The following is a 22,832-nucleotide window of genomic DNA, read 5'->3' on the forward strand; positions in this document are numbered from 1 at the left end:
CACCATATCACCTTTCCCGTGCCTCCACTTTGCTCTGCTTCTCCCCTACCTAAAACCCCAACGCGCCCGCCGCCGTCCCTCCCATCCCATCCCGCCGCACACACAGCCGCACACCGGAGAGGAAGCTCGGAAGGCTCTCCCGGAGGCGACGCGCGCGCCGGCCATGGGCAAGGTAACCGGCACCCGCGGCGGCGGCGAGGCCCGGAACCACCATCATCTACTGCCCCATCCTTCCTCCCTCTAGCAAACGCCATCATCTCCTTCTAATCTGTGCCATCTCGTCTGCAGAAGAAGAAGCGCTCCGGCGGCGGCGGCGGCGGCGGAGGAGGAGGAGGAGGAGGGTGCGGTTCCGGAGGCGGCGGCGGCCAGCAGCAGGAGCACGCGGCGGAGGAGCGCGACGAGAAGGCCTGCGCCGACGCGGAGAAGGGCGACGCCGCCAGCTCCGGCTGCGACGGGAAGGACAAGGCCAACGAAAAGGAAAAGGCGGGTGACGACAAGGACAAGGACAAGGAGAAGGGCGGCGGCGGCGCCGGCGGCGGCTGCAAGGACGAGAAGGGCAAGGACAAGGAGAAGAAGCCGCCGCCGCCGCTGCCCGTGGTCACCGCGGTGCTCAAGGTCGACATGCACTGCCACGGCTGCGCGCGCCGCATCCGCGCCTCCGTCCGACGCTACGCAGGTACCGCACCGCACGGCACCCTCTCGCTCGCGGCCGGCCGCGCGCGCGCGCGTCGCCCCGTCCTCTGCTTCTTGTTTCCGCCGCGCGCGTCGTTCCTTCTCGGTCTCGTGCCTGACGATCGGTCCGGCGTGCGCGCGCGCGCCTCGCTTTTTCTGCAGGCGTGGAGGGCGTGGCGATGGAGGTGGACAAGGGCTCCATGACCGTCGTCGGCCGCTTCGACGCCAAGAAGCTGCGGGACCGCGTCGCCAACAAGACAAGGAAGAAGGTCGACCTCGTCGGCAACAACAACAACACCAACAAGGGCGGCGGCGGCGACCAGAAGGAGAAGGGCAACGACGGCGACGGCAAGCCGGAGAAGAAGGACGACGAGGGGAAGGAGCTCGACAAGGAGGGCAAGGACCAGGACGACAAGTGCGGCGGCAATGCGGGCAAGGGGAAGGGCGGCGGCAAGGACAACAAGAAGCCAGCCGTGGTGCGTTCCTGAATTCTACCGATCTCCTTCTCCACTAGACACGCACGCATGCATCTGTTGTTTTGTTCCACTTCCAGCAGCAGTAATTTTCCTGAATTTGCCGCTTTGCAATGCGCTCGCTAACGAGATTGCTCTGCTCGATTGCTTGATGTGACACGCAGCCGGTGATCGTGACGGTGGTGCTCAAGATCGGATCCGTCGGCCTGCACTGCGACGGCTGCATGCACAAGATCCGCAGCAAGCTGTTCAAGATCAAAGGTACGCAGCTAGTCAGTCCCCATCCTGCATGCACGCCAGGTGCTCGACCGGATTCCCGTTCTAGTGCATTGACGGCGGTCGACTTACTTGCCCAATCCTGCATGCATGCCATGTGTTCGATCCAAATCTCAACCCACCCATGCGCATTCACATCAAAACTTTTCTGTCCGTGATTGTCTGCTTCTACTTGTAGTTACTCGATCAAATTCCGCATCGCATTGCCGAGCACGAATACGTTGTTAGTCAGTCAGTGATGTGTGTACTTGTAAACGCAGGGGTGGAGCAGGTGCGCATGGATTTTCCTAAGAACCTGGTGACGGTGATCGGCACGATGGACGCCAAGTGCCTGCCGGAGAAGCTCCGCAAGAAGCTGAAGCGGCCCGTGGAGGTGGTGCCGGCCGGCAAAGACAAGGACAAGGATGGGAAGCAGCAGCAGCAGGGGGAGGGCGGCAACAAGGACGGCGGCAAGCAGCAGGGCGACTGCAAGGACGGGAAGCAATCCAAGGAGGCGGCGGAGAAGGCCATGGCGGCGGAGCTGGCGCTGTGGAAGACGGCCTACTACGACAGCCAGGCGCTGCAGGCCACCCAGTTCCTCCTCAGCGACGAGAACCCCAACGCCTGCGCCGTCATGTGACCGGCGGCCGGACGATCGGCCGGAGTGAGTCGGAACAGATACATAGATAGGAATTGGTGAGCAACTGGGATAGATAGGCTCGGACAGGCAGCAATGTTGAAAGCTTGATTGCTGAAAGTGTAGTTTTTTTGGGGGAGGAACTTGATGCAGGTTCGATCTTGAGACACTTGCCTGCGTGGTTCTGTGATCTTAGTAGGATGGTATGTTATTGTTACCGTAGTTTACTGGCTGCTGTAATGGTTTTTGGGGAGGGAGAAGTGCATGGCACGGTGCTGGGACAAGGTAGAATGTGACAAAGTTATTGTGATGGATGGTACTACCAGTACTGTTTTTCATGAATCATGATGATTTATAAATGGAGCTGAGGATCTCCATGAACTGCAGTTGCTTGCCTTTGGTGTATGGTGCTAGCTGCTGCTTGTGGCCTTGGACTGGAAAATGAGAATGGAGCAAAAGAGGAAAGTAACAGAGATTCTCTCCGCTGTCTTTGCAGATGTACCAGCACAAAGCTGAGCTGCTGATGGTTGTGATGTTCTTGAACTCTTGTTGGATCATGGATGGTCTATTGTTGGTGCTGTTGAATTTTGAGATCTCGGTGAACTGGCACGTATGTATGGACTCACGCACTTTGGGCGATAAACCACTTATCGCTGTCGTGTTGCTCTCTAGGGGCGGCTCGGGTGGAAACCTTAACCACCGCCCCCACAACCTCCGCCGCCATCACCTCCGCTGTCGCTGGTGGATGCCGGCGGGCAAAGGTCACCCGGCCGACGACGGAGGTGGGGCTGTCTTCTTGTGCGGTGCTGGTGAAGAGAGCCCTCCGGATAAGGCGTCACGATGATGGTGTAAGAGTAAGGGAGTCGAGGTAATGGTCATGGGCACTTGTGTCGGCTGCATGGGTGGCGACCATGGCGCTAGGCAGATGCCGATGAATTGCAATGATGGCGGGGATATGTGTGCTTCGTTCATAACTCATGTTGTTTTTGTTGCTCAAATAAAGGTGTTTGATGGTTATCCTAGTGATCTCCAACCGACCAATTCTTCCAAGATCTGGCCGTCAACGAGTTCTGGATTACCCTATCGACAATTTTCACGGATTGGCTAGGATGATCACGGGCGGCTGGTGGATGAGACCTGGTCATGCACGCCCGCAACTTTTAGCCTATGAGGATTTGAGGGGATGTTAACGTGAAGCATTGTTTCTTGTAAACACCACGGGACATGTCGATGTATGTGATTGTTGGCAGAGGTGAGGAATGTCAAGACGACTATGATTGGAAAGAACATAAGGTATTTGCGGATGGGGAGTCTTGAGAGGATGTAGACGTTGCTTCGTAGGCTATTGTACGGGCATGGTTGAGGGGCATTGCTCCTGTTCGGATCGCACATGATGTGATACTGGAGATTGATGCTTTGCAACCGTGACATCGCTGAGTGGGAGTGGTAGTGGTAGCACTTGGGGACATCAATTTTGCGCGTGCCCTTCGGTTACCAAGTCTCGATGTCCAAGGTTGGTTGTACCTGGCAAAGTCATCCTTGTTGAAAGCTTTGTTTGGATTCCCTCCAAGGAGAAAACCTGCAACCTTTGATTGGACCGACGACAGCGTTGTTGCAATGTTACCTTCTTAGAGGCGTCACTTTTGCGTAACCTCGTGTGTTGTATTTGATGGTCGTTTGGGTCCAGCTGCTCCTTGTGGTCAATCATTGTGGCAGGGTCTTTTTTTTTTTATTTTTTTTTCATTTTTAACCGTATGCATTCTTAATATATTGACTAGTTCGTAACAATATATTGGTGTAGAGGCTAAGTGTAATTTTTTTTTGCGAATGTGAGGCTAAGTGTAATTAATAGTATCTTTTTGATATTAATATCTTTTTTCCTTTATCGAAAAAATGTGTTGACGCCTGACGATATGTCCTTGATTTTGGTCTCAAGATTGCGAGAGTTCAGACGCCGGCATGTTTCCTATTGGTAATAACGTATTTTAGGAAAAGAGAAGGAAATCATGTGTTGGCACACAGGTCTGGTATTGCAACTTCTCAGAGTAGGCACAGAGGCGCCGTGGGTTCTTGTGGGCTTGGACTGGAAAATGAGAATGGAGCAGAAGAGGGAAAGAAAAGGGAGATTCTGCTGCTGTGTGTGGAGGCGTACCCTTCCACCACATGATCACAAGGCTGCGACGGCGTACCTGTTCTTCAGTTCTTGTCGTGGGTGCATGGCAGCACTGTGAGTTACCGTCATGACGTTTGGTACCGGAGACAGAAACTGTTTCTTGACATCTCGAGATTGTTGTGCTAGTGTCACTGTTATGTTCCATCAGCTCAGCTCATCTATGTGCTGCGGATCATGTCGATCGCTGTTGCGAGCAGGGCCCTGGTTGCGAGTACGGAGACTCGAGTGCTGGTAGTACCGGGGTCAGAGAGAGAGAGAGGGAGAGTAGAGAAAGCAGGCTACCTTTTGCCCATGCGGCCTGAGCTAGGCTGCAAAAGGAGAAGAAAACAAGAGAGGGAAAGGAGTAAAAACTGCAGTTGCAGACTTGGAGTGCAGCGAGCTGCCTGCCTGCGACCAAGACGGATGCCATGCGACCGGAGGGAGCCTGCCTGCAGCGCTACGGCAAGGACGGGAAGCAATCCAAGGAGGCGGCGGAGCTGGCGATGGCGGCGGAACTGGGTTTGTGGAAAACTGCTTACTACGACAGCGCGCTGCAGGCCAGCCAATTCCTCCTCAGCGACGAGAACCCCAGCGCCTGCGCCGTCATGTGACCGGTGGCCCGACGATCGGCCGGAGCGAGTCGGACAGACAGATACTCCATAGATAGGAATTGGTGAACAGCTGGGATAGATAGGCTCGGACATGCAGCAATGCTCAAAGCTTAATAGCTGAAGCTTGATGCAGGTTCGATCTTGAGACACACCTGCCTGCGTAGTACGTTTTGGTACTGTGATCTATGATGATCCTTAAATGCTGGATTTTACTGGCTGCTGTAATGGTTTTTGGGGAGGTTGAACAGCATGGCAAAGTGTTGGGACAAAGCTAGATGACAGTAGCTGTTCTCAAGTTATTGTAATGGATGGTACTCTGTTTCATGAATCATGATGGTGTACAATTGGAGCCGAGGATCTCCATGAACAGGCATCCTGATCGTCTGTCCGTGATTTTGGTCTCAAGTTTGCGAGATCATGTGGTAGTATTAGTACACAGGCACACGTACTACTGCAACTTCTCGTCAGAGTAATGCACGCAGGTGCGGTGTGTTGTGTTGGTAGTGGACAAGACGAAAACAGCTTGCGTTTGCTGTCTGGTGCTAGCGAGCTGCTGCTTGTGGTGGCCTTGGACTGGAAAATGAGAATCGAGCAAAAGAGGAAAGTAAGAGAGATTCTCTCCGCTGTCTTTGCGGATGCACCAGCACAAAGCTGATCTGCTGAAGGTTGTGATGTTCTGAACTTCTTGTGATGGATCATGGATGGTACTCTGGTTCATGATAGTTTACCACTGGTGCCGATGAATTTTGAGATCTTGATGAACTGGGCACGTATGTCCCGACCCCTGGCCATATGATTTTGGTGTCGAGATTGCGAGAATTGGGACGCCAACATGTTTCTTATGATAATTGGGGCGCTAACTTGTACGGCGTTATGGTATTGGACCAGACGAAAGCAGCTACTTGTGGGCTTGGACTGGAAGATGAGAATCGAGCACAAGAGGGAAAGAGAAGAGAGATGCTGCTGTGTGTGCAGATGTACCACCACAAGGCGTACCTGTTCTTCAGTTTTTGTCGTGGGTGTGCATGGTAGCACTGGGAGTGGGAGTTGGCACGATGTTTGGTACCGGAGACAGAATTTGTTTCTTGGCATCACATACATGATCGTATTGGTGTTTCATGACGACATTGTTGTGGTACTGTCAGTGTTGTGTTCCATCAGCTCATTTTCTGTGCTGCGGATCATGTGTATCGCCTGCTGCGCGTACGGCTACTCGAGTACCAAGACAGAGAGAGATGGAGATGAGGAGAAAGCGGCCCGCCTTTGCCCTGCAGCTGCAGCAGCAATAGAGAAAGAGAAAGAAAACAAGGGAGGGAAAGGGGTAAAAACTGCAGTTGCAGGCTTGGAGTGCAGCGACCTGCGTGCCTGCCTGCAAAGACCGACTGCCTTTTGGCGCCTACTCTTTTCCCTACGGGATGGGTTCGACTGGACTCGTTAGAACTGTGCAATCATCATGGGAAATGAGGTTCTTTTCCTTCCAACGAGATCGTGCCAACATTACAGGGGCTCGTCCAGTGGTTTCAGTTGTTGGAACAAGTTTTCTTTCTTTGAGAGTTTAAGTTTTATTTTCCTACATTTTTGGAAGAGAGAAAACAAAACGGTGGCACATGAGCTCTCTCTGGCCGTGGGCCTCGAACTTTGTACTAGACTTTTATCACGGGTTGATTGGGCTGGAGTGCACATTCGAGGCGATGTTGGGCTGTTTTAAAAAAACAAAAATTCAGACAATACCAAGAAAGAATGTGTGGATACACAGATGTACGTACTGCTCAGAGCATGCACACAGCTTTCCTTTGGTGCTCTGCTAGTTCTGGTCTTGGACTGGACGCGAATAATCGACCAGAAGAGGCAAAGAAAACAGAGATTCTGCTAGCTCAAGGCCGTGCTGTTCTTCAGTTTTTGTGGTGGATGTACCGTCGCATCGCATGCATGCTCAACCTCATTACCTCAACCTGGCATGCATGCGCTTGATTTCAACACCGTTGCGTTCCTGTGTTCCATCAGCTCAGCTCTCGTGAATCATGCGGTCAGCGGGTACTCCTCCAGTGCTGGAATCGGTATAGGGAGTAGAAAAGCAGCCTGCCTTTGCCGGTTTGCCCTGCGGGCTGCGGCTGGCTGCAACAGGAGAAGAAAACAAGCCAGGGAAAGGAGCACAACTGCAGTGGCCGTTGGCCCGTTGCACCAAAGCCTGCCCCATCTCCAGGATTTGGGGATCCCGACTTATATGATGGGGATTTTTTATTTGTTTAAATTCAATAACTAGTAAAAACAATCATATATTTATTTAATTTTATAGCTTTCAAATGCACTGTTTCGTGTAATGCTCGGAAATATATCAAGTGTTCGTTCTAAAAAAGTAAATATAGGACTAATGAAATAAGTGAAACTCATGTTCTACCCAAAAAGAAACAAATCTGCACCCTCTTGAAGCCCCACCGCTGCTTCTAATATCTGATTTGAAAAGTTCAAATTTGAAAATTGTTTAAACAAAAATTATTCAATTGTAAAAATTATTTCAAATTAAAAAAATCGATCTTAAAATTTTTTTCAACTAAAAATTGTTTGATTTTGAAAAAGGTTCAAAATTTGAAAATATCTAGAATTTGAAAATTGTTGAAATTAAAAATATTCATATTTAGAAATTGTTCATATTTTAAAAATGCTCAAAATTTTCAATCAAAAACAAAAATAAACAAAAAGTAAAACTCAAAAACCGTAAAAAAAACCGCTGAGTCGAAGCCAACAAAGAACCCAGGTAATAATGAGAACCCAGAACAAGGAAGCATCACAAAACCTGAAAAGACCACAACACTGCGTTAATGTCAACGGCCCAAGTGCCCCCCCCCCCCGCCCGTACGTGCGGGACGTATTCCCGCATGCATGCGGGCGGCAAATATGGGTTCGCCCAAAACTGCAAGCTTTGCGACAGTCCAAGTTGGCTCACTGAGCTATTTTGAACTGCAATGATCACTGACGGGAGAAAAGGAAGGTCCACTATAAGACGCATTTTCAAAACATAGGTACTGCGAAATCCGATTAAACTTATTATGGCAGTAAGTTACACCGTTGCCCGGCTCCTAAGTTACATAAATTTCGGGAGAGGTGAGTTTCCTTCATATTGTTCATATGAAATTTGTCATTTTTTTGCCTAAATACATAATTTAAAATTTTGGTATGAAAAATAGCACACACGTGCGTACGTTTGGAACGCTACAGTATTTCGGGTTTGGTTAAACCTGAGACCCAACACGTATTTCGGCTCCAGTACCGGATTCCTGTCGAACGAGTTTGTTATACAGGGCCTGATCGTGGTTTCAGTCTCGCGGAACGGTTTTCCGTTTCTTCTTCCTATTTGAGCAACGACTAAGCACAAATACCCGTGCGTTGCAACGGACAGAGAAATTTAGTTTTACGTACATGCATATAAAAAATTCGTCTCTTAAAGTTAAAAATGGCAAGAAGTCAAAATAGTGATCAGGCAACAGTAAATAGCTGGCTCCTATCTTTCCCCCACATTTTCTAAAATGCAGTTCCATGGAAGGGGTCGAAATGATGGCCATGTGAATAAAATTAGCAATCCAGACTAAGAACTTCAAATTGTTTTATATGAAAGAGATCTACACATGGTTTCACGGAAAACCAGGGGTAGAATGATACCTTTCAGATCTGGGTACACGTTTCGTTGGCCTTGCACATGAAGATGATAATAATTCGACATAATAATTATTTAGAAAACATGAAACCAGTCATTCACGTTGGAAAAATCGCCTGGCACACCATGAGCACCAAAATAAACATCACATGTGACCAGGGGTTGTGTAGAAATTGAGATTAGCTAGGACGGATATTTAGAATTTAAATTTTTGAAGGCAGAAATAAGTCGGAGATTTGTTTACATCTAAATTTAGATAAATCTCTAATATCATTTTATGGATAGAGGTAATATAAAATATGAAGTGCGTTGATACGGGTTGATATTTATTGAGACAAAGCATTCTTGACACAAACATAATTTAGACCAAAATATAATTGAAAATTTTGTGCGCAAAAAGCTCAAGACCGTCTTATCCTTCGACACATCCATCCCAGTGACAAGAAAATAGCAACAATTAATTTTACGGGAAAAATTAAGAGATCAAAGCCAAGAGATCATATAAAGTGATTGATTATGACGAGCACTGCTCATCCTTCCGGATTGTCTCCTCGTCCGCTGCGAGGATGGTAGGCGCTATGAAGAAAATATGACAGCAAGAAATCTAAGTTGAACCACATTTTCATTTAGGTCTAGCCGGTACTAACTAATTTGTGCACATAATTTAGGCTTTTCTTACCACGGAAATACCTAATGGACCATGTGTGTAGGCACACCCACTTATTCAAAGATTTAAAAAAATGCTATTTAAGAGATTCAAAAAAATTGATATATAATTGTACTTATTATCTGGATACTTACTTGTGTAAGTTTTCGCGGAAAATATAATGGTATGTGGCCTACATGAAAATGATAAAATATCCAAATAACACTAACATAACGATTGGATTTGTATGTTGAAAGAAGTACAAATTTCCATTTTTTCCTTTTTGTGTAGGCCACATATGGCCGTATTTTGCCTTAAAAATGTGGAAAATAGACGTACAGGATTGCATGTTGGTACTGTTTATAAAAAAATGAAGTGGACTGTTTATGTCACCAATCACATTCAGCTGTTGACACAGTTCTTTTGGCAGCGTTTAAACGTTTTCCTCACCAAAGACCCCACACGACTTCAGCCAGGCGCAACCGGGCCTGTTGCTGCTGCTAGCCGGTTTGGCTAGACCCTTCAGCATATGGATGTGCCCTCGAATTCTGCTATGCAACAGCGACACCTAAACCTGGTCTTTTTTTTTTTTTTTTTTTTTTTTTTTGCGATTCACCTAAACCTGGTCGCGTCCCATAATTACCTGGCTCCTACTGCGCTCGCCGGACACGGTCTTGGTCCGTTTCGGCGGCCGGCGACGACTCCATATAATGAAGCCAGGTGGGACTAATCTATATCCTTTGAGATCTCATATCCTTTCTTGTCACCGGGATTTAAGCGACACGCGAGCGAAGCGATCGAAGGTTTCTCAAGGCGCAGGTCGCGCATGTCGATGGCTTGTTCGACCGTTTTATACACGGTCCGGCCCAGACGATTGAATAAAGCCCACACGCACGAAGCTATCGATCTCCCAGCAACGCAAGCGAATCGTTATCTCATTTAGGCGGTGGCAGAACCCGTAATTTCAATTGAAAAGCAGGGGTAGTTAAAAAACGGACGAAAAATTTGGGAGAAACCTTACTTGCTTTATTAGTAGGTATAGATATCTAGAGCGTATTACTACTTCGTACGTCGTACTACTCTCTCTAGAAATCGAGGGGATTTCTCTGTGCGAGCGTTAGGAAACGACGGGAGAGTTTGTCATGATTTGTTTTGCAGCGTATATGGAGTCGGGGCCGGCCCATAGGACGAGGCGGAGGGCGTTCGCCCGGACCCTCAAAAGTTAGGGCTTTAGTCCAAGATTTGTTTGTACAGAGTTTGAAATAATTCTAGAAAATATATAAGGTTGAAGTTGTAGCTTAACGTGCCTATACTTCGACTCCTCTAATGTGCAGACCAACACTGGTCCTCATAATTTTTCTCTCGATTATTTCTATTTCTCATAAACAATACACATGTACACAAGTAGTTATTGGTAGAAATAATAATCATGGTATATAGTTCGTGCGATCAATAGAAATAAATAGTTTCAAACATCTTCAACAATATTCTTAAGACCATGGATCTTTTAAATGTAAATATTATTTAATTTGTTATTGTATTATCCTAATATTTCGCTTATCTGAATAATTATTTCTTTTAGTTCTTTTGTGTGTGACCAAGTGGTGAAGCTTAAGTGAGATTGTTAAGAGGCCTAGAAAACTAATCATGCTTAAACTTTAAGTAAGATATATAAATTAAACATAAATGAATATCTTTAAGGAATTTTTCGAGTAGGGGGCCATGGCCCCCTACCCTAGATAAGCTTAGCCACTATGAAAAGGCGTTCTTGGTGTCGTTTCGCCCTAGGGCCCCCGAAATCTATGGACCGGCCCTGCGGCAAGTGCCCGCCATGATGCACGGCCATAGCCACGGCCACACCCTTGACGCAGGCATGATCGCCGGTATGGTCCTCGGCGTCCGGCTCGCGAGCGCGGCCTCCGGCTCCATCGGCGGCGACGAGCCGCACGTCGCCACATCCGACATAGCGTGGAGGCGCCTAGGCGGAGAGCGGACGTCGGTCCGGCGGCGGCTTCTCGTTGCCGAGCAAGGACCTAGATGACCTCTCGGATTACGTGCGACGATCACGGGACGACCTCGAGAGAGCCGGTCATCGGCGCCTCCCGACAACCTCCGAGACCGTGCTTTGCGTCGCGGCGTCGGCCTCCGGCGCGACGGCGAGTCGCGGGACATCACGGAGGTCGAGCAGGAGCGGCGTGGTGGCCGAATGCCACCGGCTACATGATACGTTGCAAACGTATCCATAATCTCCATGCTTGTTTTACACCAATTTATATATGTTTTGTTTACACTTCGTTGCACTTTTATGCATTTTTCGGATTTAACCTATTGACAAGATGCCACAGTGCCAGTTCCTATTTTCTGCTGTTTTGTATTTCAGAAAAGTTGTACAGGAAATATTCTTGGAACTGGACAAAACAAAAGCTGAAGTTCCTATTTACTATAACGAAGACGGAGTCCAGAGGGCGGACGAAGGGGGCCGGGAGGCGGCCACACCTACCCTTAGCGCGGCCCAGGCCCTGGCCCCGCCTAGGGGTGGTGTGGGGGCCCCTGGCGCCCACCAACCTTGCCTTTCCGCCTATAAGATGCATCCCGATGCGAAAACCCTAAATAATCCAGCCTTCGTCCACAAAAAGTTCCATAGCTCCGCCGCCGCAGACAAGTTTCGGGAGATAGGACTCTCTGTTCTGGCACCCTGCCGGGACGGGGTATTCCCCCAGAGCCATGTCCATCGACTCCACCGTCATCTTCATCGTTGTTGTTGCCTCCCATGATGAGGAGGGAGTAGTTCTCCCCCAAAGCTGAGGGATTTACCGGTAGCTATGTGGTCTATCTCTCTCTCCCATGGTGTGATCTTTATGTGATCGTGAGCTTTGTAATCTAGTTGAATAAGTAGATTTTATTCTTCAACTATTATGCTACTCAAGTGGTTTTATGATGTGATCTCCGGGGACACCTTGTCCTATGGTGTGAAGGTGGCGTGTGCATACCGTGTGTCTCAATACTTATGAATTGTGGTGTCTTGTTAGTATCATCTTTGTATGCTCAAAGCGACGAGTGTGGGGCATCCATAGATTGGGAACGCGAAATTTAAGGGGTGCTTATGCAGCCCTACGCGGTGAATTTTTGTTTGTTATCCAACCGGAGAGTGGTTCAGAGTAGCGTAGTGAAGAGATAATATTTATGCATTCAATTATAATATCATTGTTGAGAGTGTCCACTAGTGAAAGTATGACCCTAGACCTTATTTTCAAGCATTAAAACACCGTTTACAATCAGTTTTGCCACATGTTTTGTGATTGGGCTCTCTTTCTACATTGGGCTTATGGGCTGATTGGGCTGGACCAAACACTCGACAGGCTTCGTGACACTTGTCTTTTGCGGACTTCCGGTCTCCACCAAAGGTTTCACTTATGTTGCTAAAAGAAACACACCAAGGTTTCCCATTTTACCCTCATGGTTACCCTTTTTGGCCATGATGATGATTGAAAGAAGGGAACAACCAAGTTCCACATCTTTGTGTGCACCAAAAGTTTCAGCCCAACTAGGGTGAGACTGAAAAAGAAGAAAGTCCACTTTTGGTATGGTTCTTAAATTATAGTACTAAAAGTTCACTTTTGGTCCTAGAACTTCTATTTGGTCCAAAATGAACCTTGAAATCTCAGAATCATTGGCGAAGCTTTCTTGGGGCATGGCCCACCCAGGATTTTTGCAAAAAAGTTATCAATCCTTATTCATCTGAGGCCCATCCCACTAAGGCCCATCCCACTAGGACGCAATGCCCCTCTCTATATGCTGCCTCTTAGGCTTGTTCATCCTCTCAACTCTCTTACACAAAACCATGGTTGTGTGGCGCCTCGGTAGTTTTAGCACTTCGGACATAAATATAAGGGAGAATAGATGGAAGTAGTGGAACAAGGATGCACGAAACATCACGCGATCGGCGGTCGGGGGATCACCGCACAATCGCGAGGCCCGTAGGCCACGGCCCGCGAGCCCTTAGGCCACGGCCGCGAGAAACAAACAAATGGCTGGAGGATCTCTAGTAGATGGTAGCCGCATGCATGGGCATGGGAACGGGGCAGAAGGAGCTCTAGTAGTCGTCAGCCGACGCTGCTACCCAGGACTGCTGAGACCGGACCGAATCGATCCCCTTCTCATCTTCAACTCTCCTGTCTACTCGGCTACTTACGTTGGTAATATTATTTCTTTCCCCAAATTTGTAATTACAATTTACATCATCTATATTGTTTATTATTCACTGAATTATGATGTTTCTAATCAATTTTGAGATTGCCTCTGCCTTGAGAAGGAAAAGAGAGCAGACAAGTGAAGTGGTATGGTTTGGAACAATGTTTTGCATTTTCTTGTAGCTCTGGCCCACCCTTGATTTTTTTCCAAGCTCCACCATTCGCTTAGAATCATTCACGGTCCTTTAACCCGGTTGAGCTAGACAAACAACTACCACGGGTGGTAAAAACTCATGGCAACACTACAAGGGCAAAAAGGCAGGACGATGCTGATATGCAAAGCAAGTGGGCTTCAAGTGAATTGGGAGAGAGAGATATTGGGACAAAGACTTGTTCAGGGATATGCATGTTTTCAAATTTGCATTAATATATATTCGGTTCGACATCTTAGCTAGATAGGGCTTGGTCTAGTTCAAAACTAATTTGGTTGGTTTACCATTTTCTTTTCCTTGTTCGCAATTTTCCCAACTCAATCAACAAGGGATGAAAAGTGAATTTTTCCGAGAGTTCAAGGTCCGTTCTAAACTAAATATTATTTTTAGAATGAAAAATAAACTTCCCTAGAAGTTCAGGGACCATGATAAGTGGCTTTCTTCGCTGAAAATTATATTGCATCACACGTGTGCCCCCAGCGATCGATCGACAAGCAAATACTGTCGGTACAAGCTCAGGCTCAGCTGCAAATTAAAGCTAGCTCTACCAAGCCGGCCCTCACAAGTTACAGCAGGCAGGCAGGCAGCCCATCGATCGAGCCATGGATCGATTTTGAATTGTACGTACGTACGCGCTCTTCAATTCAATTCAATCATCAGCAGCAACGTACAGTACAGCCGCGCCTAGATACGGTATGCGTACGTATACCCCAGCAGATCGATCGACAAGAGTGGTCGCCATCGGGTCGGAGCAGTTGTCAATATACGCTGCAGGAAACCGTATGCAAATCCATGTCGCTGTACACTAGTGTACGGTAGACAGTACTACGGTTATCTCATCAATCACTAAGACTGGCTCTCGTTTCAGCTACACCCGTACGCCGTCAGCTGACCTATTAACGTAGCCCAGCTCGACCAACGGGCAAGGGGAACTGCAGCTTACTAGGGTACCGTGACATGCATGCCTTCGTTGCTGCGGTCGATTCTTTATTTTTTTTTGCGGGTCGATTCTTTATTTTTTTATACGCTAGTACTAAATAGCTTATGAGAGGAAAAATGTTGGCGGTGCAATTACAACAAAAAATCAACGCCCCTTCTAACGGACTTGAAATGAGAATGGAGCAGAAGAGGGGAAGAAAACAGAGGTTCTCTCCGCTGTCTCTGGAGATGTACCATCACAAAGCTCAAGGGTGTGCTCTTCTTGAGTTTGTGTGGTGGGTGTACTGTCCCTCAAATATGGGTTGGACTCACCGGGTTGTTTTGGACCGCAATGATCACGGATTCTTGGGAAACGACTGCAGAGTTCGTCATGATTTTTGCAACATATCGCTCTCTGTATATTTTTTTTTCAAGGGTACATATCGCTCTCTGTAACGTTACATGAGCTGGCGCCAGTCTTGGGCCTCTCTTTCCACATTAGCCTTATGGGCTGATTGGGCTGGACTAGACACTCGAACCGGCTTCTGGGACCCTCTCCGCGATTCCTATTCACCGCTTATTGCGGGAGCCAACTGGGCAAAACCTATACACCGACCAGGTCGGTGTTTACCGGCCACCGCACACCCCCTGGTCGGGTATGGGCCAGGCCCATTTGTGGCTATTTGGCCTGTAACAGTTCGTTTTTTCTTTTTTTTTTCTTTTTTCTTTTCTGGTTTCTTTTTTCTGTTTTCTTTTCTTTTTTCTTTTTTCTGGTTTCGGTTTTGTTTGTATTTTTTTAGATTCGAAAATTTTTATTTTTAAAAATTGTTCAAATTGATAAAATGTTTAAATTAAAAAATGTTCAAATTTGAAAACCGTTCAAATCTGAAAACCGTTCAAATTCGAAAACCGTTCAAATTTTAAAATTTGAAAATTGTTCAAATAGAAAAAGCGTTCATTCGAAATTTGTTCATATTTTAAAAACGTTCAATTTTGAAAATTATCCGAGTTAAAAAAATTATTCAAAGTTCAAATTTTGAAAAATATTTAAATCGAAAAAATGTTCAAATTTTAAAACTGTTTTGGTTTCAGAAAACTGTTCAAATTTTATGAAAAGTTTTTAAAACGGTTAGATTTTAAAAAAGGAAAATATAAACGAAAAGAAAAACAGAAAAAGAAAGAAGAAAAAGGAAAAAGAAACTCACCTGACGTAATGGGCCGCGGCCCACTAAATTACCTGGATCGTGGGTGGGTGTGCGGTGCCGAACAGCCACCGACCAGATCGGTGGCGAGGAGCTCCCAGCCAACTGGCGCTCCGCTCAGGAAGGTGAAGGTTGGGCCGGCCCATTAGCACGGCAGTTTGTTTTTTGTTTAGGTTTCTGCCTATGTTTTTTCTCGGTTTTTGATGGTTTTTTATGTCGGCTTTCAGTGGTTTTGCATGTCAAATTGTTCTGAACTTTTTTTTAAGAAATTGAACATTTTTGAATTTGAACAATTTTTGAATTTGAACATTTTTTTGTTTTGAACAATTTTTTTTTTGAAGAAGTTTCCATTTCAACATTTATTGTGTTTCATTTTTTTTTCCAAACATTGAACATTTTTAAATATGAAATTTTTGATTTTGGACCATCTATAATTTTTTTAGTTCAAACTTTTGAAATTTGAAAATTGTTCGTTTATAAAAATCGTTTGATTTTGAATTTTGTTCTTGAAATTTGTTCAATTTTGAAAATTATTCGCTTTTAAAAATCGTTCGATTTTGAAATTTGTTCGGTTTGAACTTTGTTCTGTTTTTTATTTTATTCAGATTTTAAACCAAAATAGACTCAGGTTGGGTTGTCATGTAGACTAAGAGAGAATAAAGACAGACTAAATGGGCTCGGCCCAATGGGGTTCGCTTGAGCGGAGCTGTTCCTCGCTCCCGCTTAAAGCGGTGAGTAGGCACTCCCGACACTCTCTCTTTGTTGCTATAAAGAAAAAACCCAACCAATGTTTCCCTTTTTGCCATAAAAAATGGTTTCCCATTTAGCCATGATTGGAAAGAAAAGAAAACTTTCACCCAACCAAGTTCCACTTCCTTATGGTTTTATTATGTATAAAGGCGAAAGCATGTTTCGAGAATCATATCGAGACATGGATTACACGTGGCGTAGCAGCTCCTCTTAGGGTGTTTTCGGTTACGGAACCGGGAGGGACGGAATTCCGATCCCGTGTTCGGTTCAGAAAAAAAGGAACGGAATGGTTCCATTTTGTGTTCGGTTCTGGAATCGCACAGCGAAACCGAATGACCTAAACATGATGTTTTGTCCAAATCAAAAACAACACAGGCCTAAACATGATTTTTTTGTGCAAATCAAAATCAACACACGTCAAAATCAGCACGTGATTGACGCCGCCGCGCGTGCTTGGCCGCCGCCGCCGTGCGTGCTTGCCTCCACGCGTGCCGAGGGTCGAGCGAGATTAGCGTCAAGTCATATTTTTCCTTTTTTCGCATGTGTGGAGCAATGCTTAGCGAGCCATTCCCCAAGATTCCATCGATTTGGCCGGATGAGTCTATTCCGCATTTTAGGGGTATATTCCGTTCCTAGGAACTAATCGGTTCTATTTCTTTTGCCAACCGAACACGGGAATGGTCGCTAGGTGCGGAACCATCCCGTCCCATTTCTCATGATTTTAGAACCGAACAAACCCCTAGTTCAAGCACGCATTCTTCAAATCATCAAGCTGTATCCCCGACAGATCCATCGACAAAAAACCGTATGCAAATCCATGTCACTCTACACGAAATGATAATCAATAGGAACTTGTGGGTCGGGGGAACTGCTAGCTAGGCGATTTGGCAAAGCAGTTGAGTTGATGCCATGCCAAGAAATGCAAGTAAGGGCTTCTACTGTGATAGAGAATTTTCAAAGGTTGGCAAGTCATTTGTATTCAATCAATTCATCTAAAGAAAACAAGCAAAGAACTTGTAATTTACTTCCTTGTAGCAACTCTAACCGATCCCTTATAATTACTTAGTGGAGTAAAATTTCCGTTTCATCCTTTAATAGATAGCACCTACCCGAACCCTCAAACCAGCTAGAGGAGCAAATTTTTGACTGCGCACGTCGCCTCATCCCTAAATATACTCGGTCAATGCCTCTTTAGAGAAAAACTCAGACAACCACTCCTGCACACATTTTTATTTTGGTCCAACACCGGAAAATGTGACAGGTTAAGAACTCAAGCATGTGTTAGTACCGAGGCATGGCTTCTATAGTGCTCATCCTCCAAGTTAATGGTGGAGGTGTCCTCATCCCACTATGCACCGTTGAGGTCTCGCATCTTCGAGACATGGATCCACCCGACTCTCCACTTCCGCACTTGATGAGAGGTCACCTACGAGCCATAGAACTCGAACACCTTTTTGGTAATTGTTCAAGTGCACCTCTTTAAACCCCTTTTTGTTCCTCACGCCGCTCATGATGATGTCATGGATCTTGTTGAGGACAAAGGTGGACGGAACGAAGGCCACTTCATAGTTCCCTTCATCCCCTTCAAATTGCATGTGTTGTGGTGTTTACAAGTCTTGATCGCCCTCTTCCTAGCTAGCTTGAAAGCCGCAAGATTGTGATCCTTGTCCACTACAATTGAACACATGCCAGGTGTCGACAACATCTTTGCGTCATGCGGATACATGAGCGTCGGGAACGCCCTGCCCGAGGTCTTAGGAACAAAGAAGGGAAAGTCATGGGTATCAAGTAGGGCCAGGATGAATCCATCTATTGTATAGAGTTACATTGGTTACCATTAGAACTAGAACATTGGAAAGGACAACAAGAACTAGAACATTAGCAAGAACTAGACAATGTAGAAGCTACCACACCACACATAAGCAAGATTTTTCTGGATCTACAATATTGGAATAGATAATTTACATCTACACATTACTATTGTACACATCAGCAAAATTTCAGCAGCTAAACAAGCACATACTACACATTAACAGTAGCATAATATCAAAATACACTAATAACTTAGCAAAACCTGTCATGCGGACACAAAATCTTTTATCCATTGCTGCATCATGCATCTGAGCCATGCAACCATAGATCTACCGCATCATCTACTCAGATCTACCACGCGTTCAAAGATCTCAGTTGCTGGCTCTAGGGTTCGCAGTACTCACCGCCATCAGAGGAGAGGAGAAGGCAATGAATAGCTCATAGAAGACGAGGAAGACCGCTTGCCCCCGCTATCCTATAGTGAGCGAGGTAGATGGTGCCACTTACCTTTTTGACAGTGCAGAGCTTAGCTCAATGAAAATGGTCGATTCGAGCATTCCTCTGCGCGCTGCCAAAAAGGTGCTTCAAGGAACGTGCGGGCGAAGATTTACACATGGCTAGGTGATGTCTACGCACGCTTCTATTCTTGTAGACAGGTGTTGGGCCTCCAAGTGCGAGAGGTTTGTAGAGCAACAGCGAGGTTTCCCTTAAGTGGATCACCCAAGGTTTATCGAACTCGGGGAGGTAGAGGTCAAAGATATCCCTCTCAAGCAACCACTGCAATTAAGATACAAGAAGTCTCTTGTGTCCCCAACACACCCAATACACTTGTCAGATGTATAGGTGCACTAGTTCGGTGAAGCGATAGTAAAATGCAAGTGATATGGATGAATATGAGTGGTAATAACAATCTGAAATAAATATGACAGCAAGTAAACATACAGTAAAACAGTAAATAAACATTGATTTGATGTTTGCAAACAAGGCCTAGGGATCATACTTTCACTAGTGGTCACTCTCAACAATGTTATGATAAAGGAATATAAATATAAGAACTTCGAGTATGCTACTCCGAACTACTCTCCAGTTGGATAACAAACACTAATTCATTGCGTAGGTCTGCATAAGCAAACCTTAAAGATGTATTCCCAAGTACTAATGAATACCCACTCCGTCACTTTGAGCGTTCATAGGAGATACTAACACACCACAATTTCATAGAGACATCCAACTCAAATTATAATTCAGTGAAAAGTATTCTGTGAAATATAGCCTAAGAGACCCACACGGTGCACACACCGTCACCATTACACACGTGGGATAAGGAGTCTCCAGATATCACGTAAGTAAAATCCACTTGAATTAGCTACTGGTAGAGCCCTGCGCCCCATGGGAGATCACACCATGGGAGATAAAGATAAACCACATAGCTACTGGTAGAGCCCTCAGCCCCGGGAGAGAACTAATCCCTCCTCATCATGGGAGTCGAGCAACGGTGATGGAGATGACGGTGGAGTCGATGGAGATGGCTCCGGGGAAATTCCCCGTCCCGGCAGGGTGCCGGAACAGAGACTTCGTCCCCCGGATCTTGTCCGCGATGGCGGCGGAGCTACGGAACTTTTTGTGGATGGAGGCCGATTGGTTTAGGGTTTTTGCGTCGGGAGCTTTATATAGGCGGAAGGCGAGGTCGGTGGAGGCCTGGTGGCCCCAGACCACCCCTAGGCGCGGCCTGCCCCCTAGGCGCGGGCCAGGGCAGGCCGCGCCTAGGCATGGTCTGGCCACCCTGTGGCCCTCCTCCGTCTCTTCTCTGGACTCCGTCTTCACTCCGGGAAAAATAGGAACTTTGGCTTTTTTTTCGTCCAATTCCGAGAATATTTCCTGTACAATTTTTTTTGAAATATAAAATAGAAGAAAATAGGGAACTAGCACTATGACATCTTGTTAATAGGTTAGTGCCGAAAAATGCATAAAAGTGTCACGAAGTGTAAACAAAATATATATATATATATTGGTGTAAAACAAGCACGAAGCATATAAAATTATAGATACGTTTGCAACGTATCACTAGGCAACTAAGGACATTGATACGTCTCCGACGTATCGATAATTTCTTATGTTCCATGCCACATTATTGATGATATCTACATGTTTTATGCACACTTTATGTCATATTCGTGCATTTTCTGGAACTAACCTATTAACAAGATGCCGAAGAGCTAGTTGCTGTTTTCTGCTATTTTTGGTTTCAGAAATCCTAGTAACGAAATATTCTCGGAATTGGACGAAATCAACGCTCAGGGTCCTATTTTGCCACGAAGCTTCCAGAAGATCGAAGAGGAGTCGAAGTGGGGCCACGAGGCGCCGCCACACTAGGGCGGCGCGGCCCAGGCCCTGGCCGCGCCGACCTATGGTGTGGGGCCCTCGTGTGGCCCCCGCGTTGCCCTTCCGCCTACTTAAAGCCTCCGTCGCGAAACCCCCGGTACCGAGAGCCACGATACGGAAAACCTTCCGGAGACGCCGCCGCCGCCAATCCCATCTCGGGGGATTCGGAGATCTCCTCCGGCACCCTGCCGGAGAGGGGATTCATCTCCCGGAGGACTCTTCACCGCCATGGTCGCCTGCGGAGTGATGAGTGAGTAGTTCACCCTGGACTATGGGTCCATAGCGGTAGCTAGATGGTTGTCTTCTCCTCATTGTGCTTCATTGTTGGATCTTGTGAGCTGCCTAACATGATCAAGATCATCTATCCGTAATGCTATATGTTGTGTTTGTCGGGATCCGATGGATAGAGAATACTATGTTATGTTAATTATCAAGTTATTACCTATGTGTTGTTTATGATCTTGCATGCTCTCCGTTATTAGTAGAGGCTCGGCCAAGTTTTTGCTCTTAACTCCAAGAGGGAGTATTTATGCTCGATAGTGGGTTCATGCCTCCATTGATATACGGGACGGTGACATAAAGTTCTAAGGTTGTGGATGTGTTGTTGCCACTAGGGATAAAACATTGATGCTATGTCTAAGGATGTAGTTGTTGATTACATTACGCACCATACTTAATGCAATTGTCCGTTGCTTTGCAACTTAATACTCGGAAGGGGTTCGGATGATAACCTCGAAGGTGGACTTTTTAGGCATAGATGCATGCTGGATGGCGGTCTATGTACTTTGTCGTAATGCCCAATTAAATCTCACTATATTTATCATGACATGTATGTGCATTGTTATGCCCTCTCTATTTGTCAATTGCCCGACTGTAATTTGTTCACCCAACATGCTTTTATCTTATGGGAGAAACACCTCTAGTGAACTGTGGACCCCGGTCCATTCTTTTATACTGAAATACAAATCTGCTGCAATACTTGTTTTACTGGTTTTCTTGCAAACAATCATCTTCCACACAATACGGTTAATCCTTTGTTACAGCAAGCCGGTGAGATTGACAACCTCACTCTGTTTCGTTGGGGCAAAGTACTTTGGTTGTGTTGTGCGGGTTCCACGTTGGCGCCGGAATCTCCGGTGTTGCGCCGCACTACATCCCGCCGCCATCAACCTTCAACGTGCTTCTTGGCTCCTCCTGGTTCGATAAACCTTGGTTTCTTTCTCGAGGGAAAACTTGCTGCTGTGCGCATCATACCTTCCTCTTGGGGTTCCCAACGAACGTGTGAGTTACACGCCATCAAGCTCTTTTTTCGGCGCCGTTGTCGGGAATCGAAGAAAAGTTACACCACAAGAGATCTCTAACTCCCACGTCAACTTTGCGCCGGCAGCTCTTTTCTCGGCGCCGTTGCCGGGGAGATCAAGACACGCTGCAAGGGGAGTCTCCACTTCCCAATCTCTTTACTTTGTTTTTGTCTTGCTTTATTTTATTTACTACTTTGTTTGCTGCATTATATCAAAACACAAAAAAATTAGTTGCTAGCTTTACTTTATTTACTGTCTTGCACTCTTTATCAAAAACACAAAAAAATTAGTTACTCGCATTTGCTTTACTTGATTCATCATGTTTCCTTTTAATTTTACCACAAAAGACATACCGGTAGGACGTGGGTCTATAGTTGGGAGAAACAATATAGAAGAATTTTTCAATCATGTTAGTACCGTTGAAGATTTTGAAGATAGACACTTGGTAGAACTTGCTCCTACTTATGAAATTGCTGCCGCTGCTTTAGTTCGCATGTTGGAAACTAAATTTGTTAATCTCAATCCTATAATCCAACACATGTTTCTTACACTCGGTGATATGGAAGAGGGGGAAAAGAAAGATTTTGTTTTAGAAACCCTTCTTAGAGAATTTGGTGGTCTAGCAAGAGAGGCTAGAAAGGTCTTTGCTAAATTTAATATGCTTGGTTCTCATACTAATTTTGTTGGTCTCCTTGAAAAAATGGACATGGATAGAATAAGGTACACTAATAATATTAATGATGGTGGGGAGATCAAAGCACCAATACCATGTAAACTCCTAGCTATGAATGATGCACTAGAAAATAACTATGCTTGGCTTGTTCCTGAAAATTTGTTCGATGAGAGTAGCAAGCCCAAGACTAATGAAAAGGGAGACGCTGAAACTTATGTATCCAATATACTATGCATGGTTGAGAAAACTCCAAACCCCGCTGAAGATTCATCATCTCTTGATAATACTTGAAAT

The 22,832-nt window shown here is 46.0% G+C and overlaps 1 protein-coding gene across 1 annotated transcript; it reads left to right on the plus strand.

Moving 5' to 3' along the window:
* Positions 1-872: 872 nt before the first annotated feature.
* On the plus strand, positions 873-2,040 carry LOC124691066 (heavy metal-associated isoprenylated plant protein 3-like). Its single transcript, XM_047224351.1, has 3 exons — positions 873-1,148; positions 1,310-1,406; positions 1,682-2,040. The coding sequence occupies exons 1-3, from the start codon at positions 873-875 to the stop codon at positions 2,038-2,040; spliced, it is 732 nt and encodes a 243-aa protein (XP_047080307.1).
* The last annotated feature ends 20,792 nt before the right edge of the window (positions 2,041-22,832 follow it).

This window comes from Lolium rigidum, chromosome 2 (genome assembly GCF_022539505.1).
Source record: "Lolium rigidum isolate FL_2022 chromosome 2, APGP_CSIRO_Lrig_0.1, whole genome shotgun sequence".
In the NCBI taxonomy this organism is placed as follows: Eukaryota; Viridiplantae; Streptophyta; class Magnoliopsida; order Poales; family Poaceae; genus Lolium; species Lolium rigidum.

Excerpts from the sequence above, each read along its gene's own strand:
- LOC124691066 (XM_047224351.1), top strand. The coding sequence starts at position 873 with ATGACCGTCGTCGGCCGCTTCGACGCCAAGAAGCTGCGGGACCGCGTC. Across the intron at positions 1,149-1,309 it reads ACAACAAGAAGCCAGCCGTG|CCGGTGATCGTGACGGTGGT; the intron begins GTGCGTTCCTGA and ends TGTGACACGCAG. Across the intron at positions 1,407-1,681 it reads CAAGCTGTTCAAGATCAAAG|GGGTGGAGCAGGTGCGCATG; the intron begins GTACGCAGCTAG and ends TTGTAAACGCAG.